The sequence below is a fragment of the Camelus bactrianus genome, chromosome 32 (assembly GCF_048773025.1).
Source record: "Camelus bactrianus isolate YW-2024 breed Bactrian camel chromosome 32, ASM4877302v1, whole genome shotgun sequence".
Classification (NCBI taxonomy): domain Eukaryota; kingdom Metazoa; phylum Chordata; class Mammalia; order Artiodactyla; family Camelidae; genus Camelus; species Camelus bactrianus.
In genome coordinates, this window is record NC_133570.1 from 6,069,877 (window position 1) to 6,082,014 (window position 12,138).

Genomic DNA, 12,138 nt, shown 5'->3' on the forward strand with positions numbered 1-12,138 from the left:
GAATTGAGCTGACTCTTTAACTTTTGACTTCCCATTCCCTTTGTGAGACCTCTCTCATGGAAGGGTTATCGAGATGCAGTCTGAATGGTAGTGGGTGTTGGCGGATGGGGAGCGATCCCAGGTGCTTGAAGTGACACTGGTAGTTTCCTGGTGCGGCTGGAGCAGCTACGGCTCTCTGTGTCTTGCATGAAGTGTTTGATGGCAGTAGCGTCACCTCTAGATTTGGGCTTCGTTCCTAGGGTCTTTTTTTTTTTTCTTTTTCCCTTCACGGTCCTGGTAACTAAGCCACTGTTACCATAAATAAAAAATGTTCTTTATCTGGATGTTTTCAATTTTCTTACCTTTATGAGGCAGGTGATGGATGATTGCTTGCTAAATTGCTTATTAAAAGGGGAACTGCCATAAGCATATGTTCTATGTTTTGAGAAGGCTATAGTCTTGAATTGTGTATCCTCAACCTCTGAAAATTTGCTTGTTTAGAGTGGGAGACTGATTTGTATGTAATTTCCTGGTCAGTAATGTGTGGTGAGAGAGGTTGTATCTGAGAGGAAAGTGGGGTGCTTGGGTTCTTGGAAACAATCATAAGTAATATTTGTGGTGTTTTCCTTGTACTGGCATTATTTTAATCTCGTGAAACCTGTCCAGATGCTGGTATTTTCCAGTCTCTAACACACTAGACTAATGTGTACCAAACACTTTTTTGTTGGGTGGATGGAGAATATCCTATTTTCTGAAATCCTGACTTTGAGTAAAGCTGACATTCTCAAGAAATAGAAAGCACACTTCTTCAGAAACACCGAAGACAATAGGTCTCTTAAGGTTAATTTGCTTTCCTGAAATACGTATCTTGCCCTTTTAAATTTGTAATTTAGATCAGATCTTGGCATTTAATCACAAACATAGGCTATTAATCTAGTTAAAAAATTTTTGCTCATTTCAGGCCTGGTGTTTTAGTCTCTTAAAATAAACCTGCAGATTACACAGGAAAAAAAAAAAAAAACAGAACAAAACAGAAAAAACTGTTTCTCTGGTGGTGTTGATGTTTAGCAGCAAAGCTTTCTGCTTTTAGGTGGAAGCATAAAGCTTTGGATGAGAAGGGGGAGAGCAGGGATGGTGTGGCTGAGCCCTGTGCCCCGGCGGTCTTCTCCCCGGTACATAGATGCCGCTGGGACGTGGATCTCTCCTGCGTCTCCCACTTGAGAATGTACCAGCAAAACAGAAGCTATTTTTGACTGTCCAGAAGTGAGTTCTTAACTTCTAGAGATAAACATTTTACAAACTGTTTTTGGCTTGAAAAAATATTAGAACTATGGCATCAGTCAGTGGTGTAAGTAAAGGGTTCTGGTGGTCAGTGGATGGTGTGTGTTGCAATATGATAGTTTGGAAGGTGAGATCATAAAGTAATGTGACTGACTTTTAAAAATAAATGGAAAAAAAAAAAAAGAGCCAGAGCTTAAGTTCTTTCATCTAGGGAGGTGTTGCTCATTAATTAACAGTGATAAAGCATTAGTAAATACCTTCTGGAACTCTTAGAATTGGCCTGTGTGCCTTGGATACATTTTTGCTGTGTTCAGTGGTTGCACATCATTATTTTTTTGAGGTTTTTGGATTCAAATCTTGGAAACAGCTAGTAGTGCCAAGAGCCAAGTCCAGTGAAGAGTACTGAGAGACTGAGATGGTCACTGTCACCTTGGGTCACTAATAAAGTGCTAACCTGTCTCTGACGTTATTTCTTAAAAGAGTTAAGAATATTTTGACCAATACAGTATTATTCAGATTAACTTACCATGTCCTCGGGTGGTCACTTTGAAGGACACTTTGGCAAGTAGATGGTCTGTGGATGAAGAAAGTTCTAGAACAGTGTTATCCCATAGAACTTTCTGTGATGGTAAAAATTGTTCTATATGTTGCATTGTGGCTGCTGAGCATTTGAAATGTGGCTTGTATGACTGAGGAACTGATTTTTTTATTTTATTTCAGTTTTTAAAAGTTTAAAGTTAAGTTTAAACAGTGCATGTGGCCAGTGGCTACCATATTGGAGAGTGCAGGCCTAGAATATGTAGCTTTCAGCCTGACTTAAAAACTGGACAGAGCGGTTTACAGTAGGATACCAGAAGTCATCAAGGCAAAGCAGGTTGTGGAATATGTGACCCTCCTCCCCCTCTGCAGCACGCAGAGTAGTGGAAAAGCCTGGAATTTGTCATTTGTGTTCAGTAGTACCTAATCTGTATAGACTCTCCAGGCTGATCCTTGCTGAGGTGTTACCCGAAGGGTTTTAGATGAGAACTTTTCATTGTATTTGCATTGCAATCATCGTTTTTTGATGCTCATGGTTCTTCTCTAAAGCATATGACCTGTCCTGGCAGCCCCACGGCTGTTGGTTGGAGTGAGTGAAGACTTGGCATACCACTGGAAAAGGGGCTACCAACCCTGGGGCTGAATCTTTGCTTGGTAATGGTTAAGATGACTGAAATGAACAAATGAAGTAAATATAAGGCCTAAAGGGAAACTCTAGACAGCTTTCATTTTGAACCAGTAGAATCTGAATGGAAGCTTTTCATTTGAAGTGTAAGGCAAGTAAAAATTGACCATAGTAAATCTCCTGGCATGATCTCTAAGGCTCTTCAAAGTCTTCTTTCAGTTTACCTTTCTAAATTGATTTCTTACAAGACTCTTCTAATGTTAGCCAAACTGAGCTTCTCACTGTCTGATTCACGTGCTTTATAGCTTTCCATATTCTTCCTTTGTCCGTTCTGAAATTTTTTCTCTCTACGTTTAAAAAAATCCTGACTGCAACACTTGTACCACACTGTTACTGTCCCTTGTCCCCTGCTCAGTCCTGCCTTGTGCCTGAAGCCTTTTCTTGTGCCTCAGTCCACTCCGCCCTCCCATCTCATACACACTTCCAAGACCACCGCGTGGTTTGGTATTTCTCATAAGTTGCTTTGATTCTTAGTTATTTTTCACATATGTGTGTCTTCTCTCTCCAATTACATTATGAATTCTTGAGCTTACCTCTGTGTCATATATTTCTCTGTCACCTGTAGCAAGCACCACATATAACTTAAAAATAGTGGATACATCCCAACTGGTTTGTAAGCTCATTTAAACAATTGAGACTATTTTTCTCATTTTTATTTCGTAAGCATCGTTTATAAAGTACCATGGGGGAATGTAACAATGGCTAACATGCAGTTTCTACCCCCAGGACACTTACAGCCTGGTAGAATCTGTAGACTGCACACACCCAGCTCAGTGTGCTCAGTGATAGGAGAGAGATACAGACCCAGCTCTGTGGGAAATTGAAGGATGAACAGATTTTCCTCGGTGAGGTTTGGAGAAGTCTGCATGCCTGAATTTACCCCCAGTAAGGTTTCAGTAGATGAAAATAACTAGACTGGGAAAGGGCATTCAAGGCTGAGTGAAGAACCTGAAACAGAAGCCTAGTGAAAGCACCAAGGCCCTGTAGGGGCGGCCGGTGGATGGATGATTCACGTACATGTAATTGAGAAAATGAGCCTCTTATCAGTCGTTTTGCAGTGTTTCTCAAACTTTAGCATCAGAATTACCAGGTCTTAAAATGCAGGTAGCTGGCCCCGCCACCAGCGTTTGATTTAGTAGGTCTGGGGAGGGGCCCACATAATTTGCATTTCTAGTAAGTTCCCAGGTACTGCTGCTGCTGCTGCTGCACTTTCTGAAAAGCACTGATTTTGAGTCCGTCTGATAATCTGCCTCAGAGAAACGTCTGCCTTGGGTATGCAAATGCCCCAGTGTTAATGCATCATTGTGTTCTTGCTGCTTCTCCTGCAACTGGTCTTCCCTAGATTGTAAGTTCAGGGCTTCTTATACACCCAGCCCCAGCACAGTGCTGTAACAATGGTAGTGCACTAGTGGATCCTGTGCTTGCCTGCTTGTCATTCAGACCTATAAATAGCTGCTTGAGAAGCACGCTTCTGGAAGCCCTCGTGAACTGGGACTTTTTGTGACTCAGAATGTAAAGCAAAAATGCATATAGCAGCAGTTCTCACGCTTTTTCTCAGGACCCCTTTATATTCTTAAAAAATTATTGAGGACTCCAAAGAGCTTTTGTTTATGTAGGTTTTTAGCTATTGGTTTTTACCATATTAGAAATTGAAACTGAAAATATTTTAAAATATTTATTAATTCACTGGAAATACTAACCCATTACATATTACATAAATCTTTAATGATGAGTAACTATTTTCTAAAGTAAAAAATTTAATGAGAAGATGGCACTGTTTTACATTTATGCAAATCTTTCTAAATGTCTGGCTTTCGCAGAAGACAGGCTTAATGGAAGACAGCTCCTGCCTTTAACCTGTAGTGGTGATACATTGTTTTGGTTGAAGTCCATGAAGAAAATTGGCCTCACACAGATTTATAGGAAGGGAAGAACATTTTTGTTACCAAACTCAGATTTGGCTTCTCGCTCCTTGAAAGCCAATACCCTAGAGACAGGTATTAGTTGGAAAGGAAAATTTACTTTATTCAGGAGGCTGGCAACGTGGGGAGATGGTGGACTTGTGTCCAGAAACCAACTCCGAAGATTCTGCTTGACCATGAAAGGTTTTAAAGGGAGAAGTGTTTGGGGAAGGAGTCAGTGTCTTTGTTACCTTCCACTGTGTACAGACTTCTTCCGAATGATCGAATGATCGGTGGTGAGGTAACAGGGTGGTATTCCGGGAATCTTGTGCTCAGCCTGAAGGTACCATCCTCCCCCTGGGTGGGGCCTTAGGTCCTGCGGAAGAACTCAGAGGTATTTTGTTACGTGAATTCCTTGCGGGGAAACAGGGACCTGCCTCACTATTGTTTCTTGACTGCTCCTCCTCTGTCTCTGCATTCGCTCCCTCCCCTGATTAGCAACTAGCAATTAGATGAGTTTGAATCATCCCTTTGGAACTCAGGGAAGGTCGAGGAGGCTGAATGAAGCCTTTTTCCTACAAACAAGAAAGGATACAGTACCCTACCCGGGAGGGCCCCCCAGGGTCCTTCTCTGTTTCATTTTCAGATAATTATGAATTTTCTTCTTTAATACCCCAAAACTTGATAGGTTGTAGTTTCTTAAAGGTGGAATCTCAGCCTGTAAGAATGAACAGTTTTTTTTTAAATAGACTTTATTCTTTTAGAAGTTTCAGGTTCATAGCAGAATTGAGTAGAAAACACAGAGTTTGCACATAGCCCTCCCCGCCCCCCACACATATACTTCCCTATGCTCAAGATCCCTCATCAGTGTGGCATATTTGGTACAATCGATGAACCAGCATGGACACACGATTATTGACCAAAGTCCATAGTTTACATTAGGGTTCACTCTTGATGTACATTCTATGGGTTTTGACACATGCATAATGACACGTAGCCACTACTATAGTATCATACAGAATAATTTCATTGCCCTAAAAATCCCTTGTGTTCCTTCTATTCATTCCTCCCTCTCTCCCTCCCCCCAAACCCCTGGAAATCACGATCTTTTTATCGTTTCTGTAGCTGTGCCTTTTCCAGAATGTCATTTGGATGAAATCTTACAGTTTGTAGCCTTTTCAGATTAGCTTCTTTCATTTAGTAATATGTCTTTTAAGTTTCTTCAATGTCTTTCATGGCTTGATAAATCTTTTTTTTTTTTTTACTCTACATGTATTTTTAAATTTACATATATGCACTGTTCATTGTTTCTAAGAATGTTTAGAGCTTTAGTTTTTTAAACTTACATAGTTATCAAAGGACTAAAGCCAACCACAAAATAAGAATTAACTCAAAAAGATATACCCTATTAACAGCAACATTATTTATAATTGCCAAGATATGGAAGAATCCTAAGTGCACATCGATATTTTAATAGATAATGAAGATGCAGCATATACATATATATATGTAATGGAATACAACTCACCCATAAAGAAGGATATTTTGCCATTTGCGGCCCTTCATTATAAGAATGAACTTTTACTGTTACATAAAAATCCCTTATTCTAATTTGTGATTTGAATGAATCCTTTACCCATAAACGATTTTGTAATGGTATGCATTGTTGGTTGGAAGATACTGATTTACTGAGTTAAGAGATCTTCCAAATACTGGCACTTTCATTATACAGTATTAAAAAAAATTATATTGTTTAATCAATCTCATCAGAAAAGTCTGCAGTATTGAGAAGCTCTCAAGCTCACAGGAAGGGTGTGTTTTCCAAAATTCTCTCTTGAAAGCTTAAATTTTGTCATTGTCAGCAAATAGTTGTTTTCCTTGAAGTGGCAGGCCGACATGGTTCGTTTTCAAGAAAACGTCTGCTGGATCCCAAGTCTAAATGACCGTAGTCGTCAGTGATTCTTCCCGGGGGAAGTGGCATTCCCTGCCCAGTGGCTCATCGTCAGTTGCAGGGGTGTTTCTCATCCAGCGGTGCTGGCGCCGTGCTGTGCTGGTGGGGGCGCTTCCCCTGCCCCTCCCCTCTTGTCACTCAGAGTATTAAAAACGCATGTATTCAGGGTTGAAATTTAATAAAAGTATTCATTTTTCTGTTTCATCATGTGCTCTGTCGCATTCTTATGCACAGGTGGTTTTTGTTGTTGTTTTCCTGCAAGCTCTGGTGGCAGAGAATCCCGAAGGGGTAGTCCAGCACGGGTCTGCTGCCCCGACGGAACACCTGCAGTTTGGTTTCCTCACTGCTGCTTGTTCGGTCAGTGCACGTGTCTGCGTGGCGGGGAAAGGCAAACAGCGTCTCAGCAATTTCGTGAAAATAGTTTTGGCTCTCTGGAAGGGTCTCTGGGTGCCCCTAAGCAGTGCACGGACCACACTTAGAGAACTGCTGTCTCATCCGCTCCTTTGTAAGCTCAGAAACTCATCTCTCATCCATTTACTCAGAGATCAGACCCTTGAATCATACAGACAAATCCAGAAATTGTAGTTTATAAACTATAACTTTGTGTATTTATAATGAGAGAAACTTCTTTTTAGTTTGGCAATACATAATCACCTTTCTTCATTTTGGTTTATTTTCATGTTATAAAATAAATTATACATATGAAATGTGTGGGTGTGTGTATATTTACATAAGAATCTGCAGTTTTACGTGATCCCCAGGGGACTTGTGTGCACATAATGAATGGTGGAGCGGATACCCATGCACACCCCACCCAGGTTAAGGAATTGACATTACCATGATGGTGACTGTCAACGTCGTTATCGCTGATGGTTACAGACCGTAGCATTATGTTTTGTTTGTTAAGTTTTAAGTTTGTCATGTTTAGATTGCTTTCTTCACAAGTCCACTTTTTCTTTTCTTTTCTTTTCTTTTTTTTTTTTTAACGTATACTACCTCTTAACTGCGATGTAGGACAGGTCATTTTATACTTGACCATTCGTGCCTGTGCTGCTGGGTTCATCTGCTCATTGAGCCTAATTCTTTACTCCTCCCAGGCTCTTTAACTCGGCCTTCTATGAGTCAAGTTTGTGATGATCAATCTTCTGTCTCTATCAGCAGCCTCTTCTCTGAACATTCTCTTTCCCTCCTTGCCTTGTCTAGAGCTTGACTGGCCCCTGAAGGCAGTTTCCCCTGCAGCCCTCTCAAGGGCCTTCCTCAGAGCTGACCGAGTTGTTTGATGCTGTAAACGGCTACTTCTGCGCCTTCAGAAACCCCAGCTCCTTTGAAGCTCTGCCACCTGGTACCTCTCCTGCGGCTGACATCCACCGACCTCAGCCTCTTGCCTTCATTCCTTTTAAATTCTGCTTCCTTCTTGCCATCAACGTCTCCCCCACTCCCTGTGTTTTAGACCCCGCACTCCTATCAGTAACCCCTTCAGTGCTCAGGCCTCTGTTCCATCCCCATCCCCCTGGTCAAAGCCTGCAAGTGTCTCGTTCTAACCTCCACCTCCTATCCATCAACCTCTTGCTTCTCAAAGGGGCGGGGGTGTCCTCAAAACGGCGGCACTGATGTCCCCTGGGGGTGTTAGAAAGCTGGAACTGAGGCCCCAGCCCAGACCAGAACCGCAGCGTAACAAGATCTCAGGGGGATTTGTGAGCACATTTGAGTATCCAGTGTCTTCATTTTAACAATCCTTCGTCCTATTTGAGAACTCTCACCCAGTTTTTCATTCTGAGAGGCCTCCCCAGCCCCCCCCACCCAGTCTCCACTTCCCTTTTTACCTTTCTCGGATTCCCTATGCCATTTTAATCACTACTGTAAAACACTCCTTTGAAATCGCCATCACCTCCCTTGCTTTTCCCTTCTATTTTAATTTCACTGGCAAGAGTTTGATTGTAGTTGAACTTAGCTATCTACCTTCCTTGTATCTGTGCCTGAGCAGAAGCTTGTTATTAGAGGAAAACTAACGGGAGACTGGTTTCGCTTTAAAAATTCATGACCACCACTCTCATGTATTCTTTGTGCTGCTTGACATTCCTGCTCCATTTCCCTAGTAAGTCCTCTTTCTCTGCTCAAAGGCAAACATTTTTGTGTTGAACACTCCCTGAGCCTCCCAGAGGTCTCTCCTTTCCTGCTTACCCCACTGGCCGATGAGAAAATGGAAGAGTACCGTTTATATAGTCGTTTCTCAGGAAATATTTGTTGAATGAATAGATGACCATCTTGTGGGAAGATTTCCTTCAGAGAGTGACTCTATTAGGCAAAGTACTAGGTCCCCAAAGTGCCACCAGTTCCTTATTTGAGTGACATTGGGAAGGTCACAACCTCTCAGACCTTCATTCTCTTTGTCCATGAATGAGCATAAGGTAATTGTTCACCTGCCTTCACAATTGTTTTGAGACACAAATAAGGCAATTTTATATTTGCTTTGTGCACTCTTCGTGCTGTACATATGTCTGTTATTTTAGTAATACGAGTCCTGATGTGTTTAATCTTTCAGTCTCCTCAGTTTGAAAGTTCGAATAGGGAAAGAACTTGGGCTCTGGAAGCACACTTGTGCTTACAACTCTGCTTCTTTGGCAAATGACTCTGGGCATCAGTCAGGTCATTAACAAATGAGGAGAAAACGTGTTAATTTCTGAGGTGTTCCTTCATTAAAGAACAAATAGTTATAGAGGCTAATCCGTAGTATTACTGTGAGGCTCAACTGAGATAATAAGGATAACAATTATTTCTAAATTACAATATTCTGATATTATGGTCCTCACATGTTGGGAGGGTGAGGGTGTCTCCTTTTAGGTCCCAAACTCTTGATTCAGTGAGCATAAGCATCAAAATTACAAATATTTTCAGTGTGTTAGTGAGGCAAGAACATCTTTTTTTTCCTTTCGCATGTGTTTTGGAATTGATTAGTTTCAACATGACATTCACTGACCTTGAAACATTATGCAGAGCCGTTGCTTCTGGGTCATTACATCTTGTGGGTACCGTGACCAAGACTTTGATCTTTTGTTTCTCAGTGAATTGATTTTTTTTTTTAAAGCAAGCCTGACGTGGCATTCATTAGTAATGCATGAAGACGAAAGTCAAATTGAAAAACCAGCATTGGTGATGTTGCTCCTAATTCTCTTATTGAGACAGGCAGAATTTTTCTCCTTCAGTGAATCTTGGTCACAGTTCCCTGCTTTGGGATTCAAGTAATTCGGATGGACTGAGAGCCAGAGGCATGAGGATTAGACAGCCGAAGACTTAAGACTTTGAGTTTATGTCTGTTCGTAGGTTCCTGACAGCCACATGCCTCTGTTTCTTAGGCCGAGGCTTTCAGGTGGCCAGCTTTTTGTGAGTTTAGGATTACTGAGCTGCAAAGTTTGAAACTGGTTGAGGCTGCCCTAGTCACTTACAATGGCAGCGTTCAGAATTTCTCCTTAAGGAGGATGCTTGACCTGAGTCTGAGAATTCACTGTTTTGCCTGAGTGAAGTATTTTAAGGAGTACTTCATCCTTTCTTCCCGCCACCACCATGGTTTCTCCAGGACCGCTGTGCCTCCTCCGTCTGTTCCGTCCTTACCTTCCTGACCCGTGTCACTTTGTGATGCTGGGCCAGGGTGAAGAGTAGGCAAGACATATCTGGGCCCCTCGGTAATCTCTGCACTTAGATTATCCCCACGCTCCTCAAATATTTTTGGACATGTAAATAGTCTAGAGGAGACGTCCATCTTTCTAAGGCTGCGTGTGCCTTACGGACCGTGGATGGGGAGGGTCGGGCAGTAGAGCAAGTGGTTTCAGGTCCGCCTCTGAGTCAGAACCACCTGACCTGGCACACAGACTCCCACGCCCACGGCGGCATCCTGGGAGTCTGTGTTTTTCTCCTTTTGCATGTGTTTTGGAGTTGACATGTGATGGCAGTGGTGGTGATGGTAAAGAGCCCGGGAATTCTGTGTTAGTCGTCCGACGGGCAGCCACTGTCTTCAGGTACACAGCAGTTCTCTGTCTGTTAATCCCAGTCTTCCCCCAAACCACAGAATTTACTTTTGACTTTAAAAAAAAATACTTTGTGCCATCTTGGACCCTCTTGAGAACGATGGGGAGTCTGCAGAGTGAGCCTGTACTGTCTTGATCTGATTTCCGTTCGGTCTGATTATCTTTGAATAGAAAAACTTACACGGCTGTGTTAGTTTGCTGGGGCTGCCGTAACAAATTACCACAAACCGGGTGGCTGAAAACAACAGAAATGTGTTCTCTCACAGATCTGGAGGCCAGAAGTCCAAAATCTTGGTGTCAGCAGGGCTGGCTCCTTCTGGATCTCTGAGGGAGAGTCCGTCTCGTGCTTCTCCCTTAGCTTCTGGTGGCTGCTGGCCGTCCTGGGCTCGTAGCCACACCACAGCCCTCTCTGCCTCCATCTTCACAGGCCTTCTCCTCTGTGCTCTCCTCTTCTAATGAGGACACTTGTCCTCAGATTTAGGGCCCACACAAGTAATCCAGGATGAGCTCATCTCAAGATCCTTAATTGAATTACACCTGTAAAGACGCTTTCCAAATAAGGTCACATTCACAGGTTCCAGATGGACGTATCTTTTGGGGCAGCCACCGTTCAGCCTGCTGCAGGGGCCGCAGCAAGCTCCTCTGTCAACCCTGGCCGAATTGTTTACTGATGCTTGGCGTTGCTCATGAGAGAGGCAGTGAGAGGGCGAGGTCTGCGCTTTCTCCTACAAGCTTGACTCGCAGGAAAAAAAGCAAAATGCAGTCATTTGAGAGTCAATAAATAGCATCATTTTTCTCTTTGAATTTTTTTCTTTTGAGTATTACGTCTGGAAATATTTTCCCGTATTCCAAAGTCCCTCCTCTCTTACAGAGCATATGACAAGATGCTGTTTTGCCTGAGCCCAAAAGCTGTAGATTCATACTTGATCTTGAGTAAGTCAGAAATGTGTTACGTTTCTGTAGACAGAACAAAGATAATTTTTCTTTAGTGCTTTGCAGATACGGCTTTTTCTCACAGAGTTTGGTTTGAACCTTTCTTTAGCATTTTTGTGGTTTTGTATTGATGTATAATTCTGTGGATTAAAAAGTATATACAGTTAATATAGACTTATGGTCATGAAACTTAAACGACATAGAAACGAATGAAGTGAAAACGGAAAGCTCCCTTCTTCTCCCCCCATTAAGTTTGGTGCACATTTTCCTCAATCCTCTTCTGTGGCGTGTGTGGTTTTTAGGCAGTGTACCGAGCTGGTATTATTAGATGCTATAAAGAAAAGTGAATATATCGCTAGCCCCAGCTACTTGTCTTTAGGATAGTAAATTGCTTTTAAATTCATTTCAGTTGCGTCCTCATGCTTTGAATATCTGGAGTTTTCTGGGTTCATTGTGGAGATGGTTTTGTTAGCACACATCAGGAGAGGTTTAGGCTGTGAAGGCCACTTTCATAATAACTGTTTCTACTTTCTTTCTCCTATAGATTCTAAACTCTTTTTATGTTCTTCTCTTTGCAGATTCTACCCAGAGACTGATTTCACTGTAGAAGCACCTACAGTGGTATCAATGCTTGGGGAAAGATAGTGGCAATAGGCAGAGGAGAAAGCTCTCAGGAGAAACAAGTCAGGACCATGAGTATGCTGAAGCCAAGCGGGCTTAAGGCCCCTACCAAGATCCTTAAGCCTGGGAGCACAGCCTTGAAGACACCTGCTGCTGGTAACGCTTTTACGTTTTTCCTTAATAGCAAGTAAATTACAATCCTATGTGAGGACTTCTATTTGAAAATAC

The 12,138-nt window shown here is 42.2% G+C and overlaps 1 protein-coding gene across 5 annotated transcripts in view; it reads left to right on the plus strand.

The window, feature by feature from the left end:
- CLIP1 (CAP-Gly domain containing linker protein 1) overlaps nt 1–12,138 on the plus strand; it is a 112,144-nt gene that overhangs the window by 19,005 nt on the left and 81,001 nt on the right. For all 5 annotated transcript variants that reach the window (XM_074356058.1, XM_074356054.1, XM_074356056.1 and 2 more), the window contains exon 2: nt 11,868–12,066. In XM_074356058.1, the coding sequence (XP_074212159.1) occupies nt 11,982–12,066 (85 nt within the window). In that variant the 5' untranslated portion in view covers nt 11,868–11,981. The remainder of the gene's footprint in view (nt 1–11,867; nt 12,067–12,138) is intronic.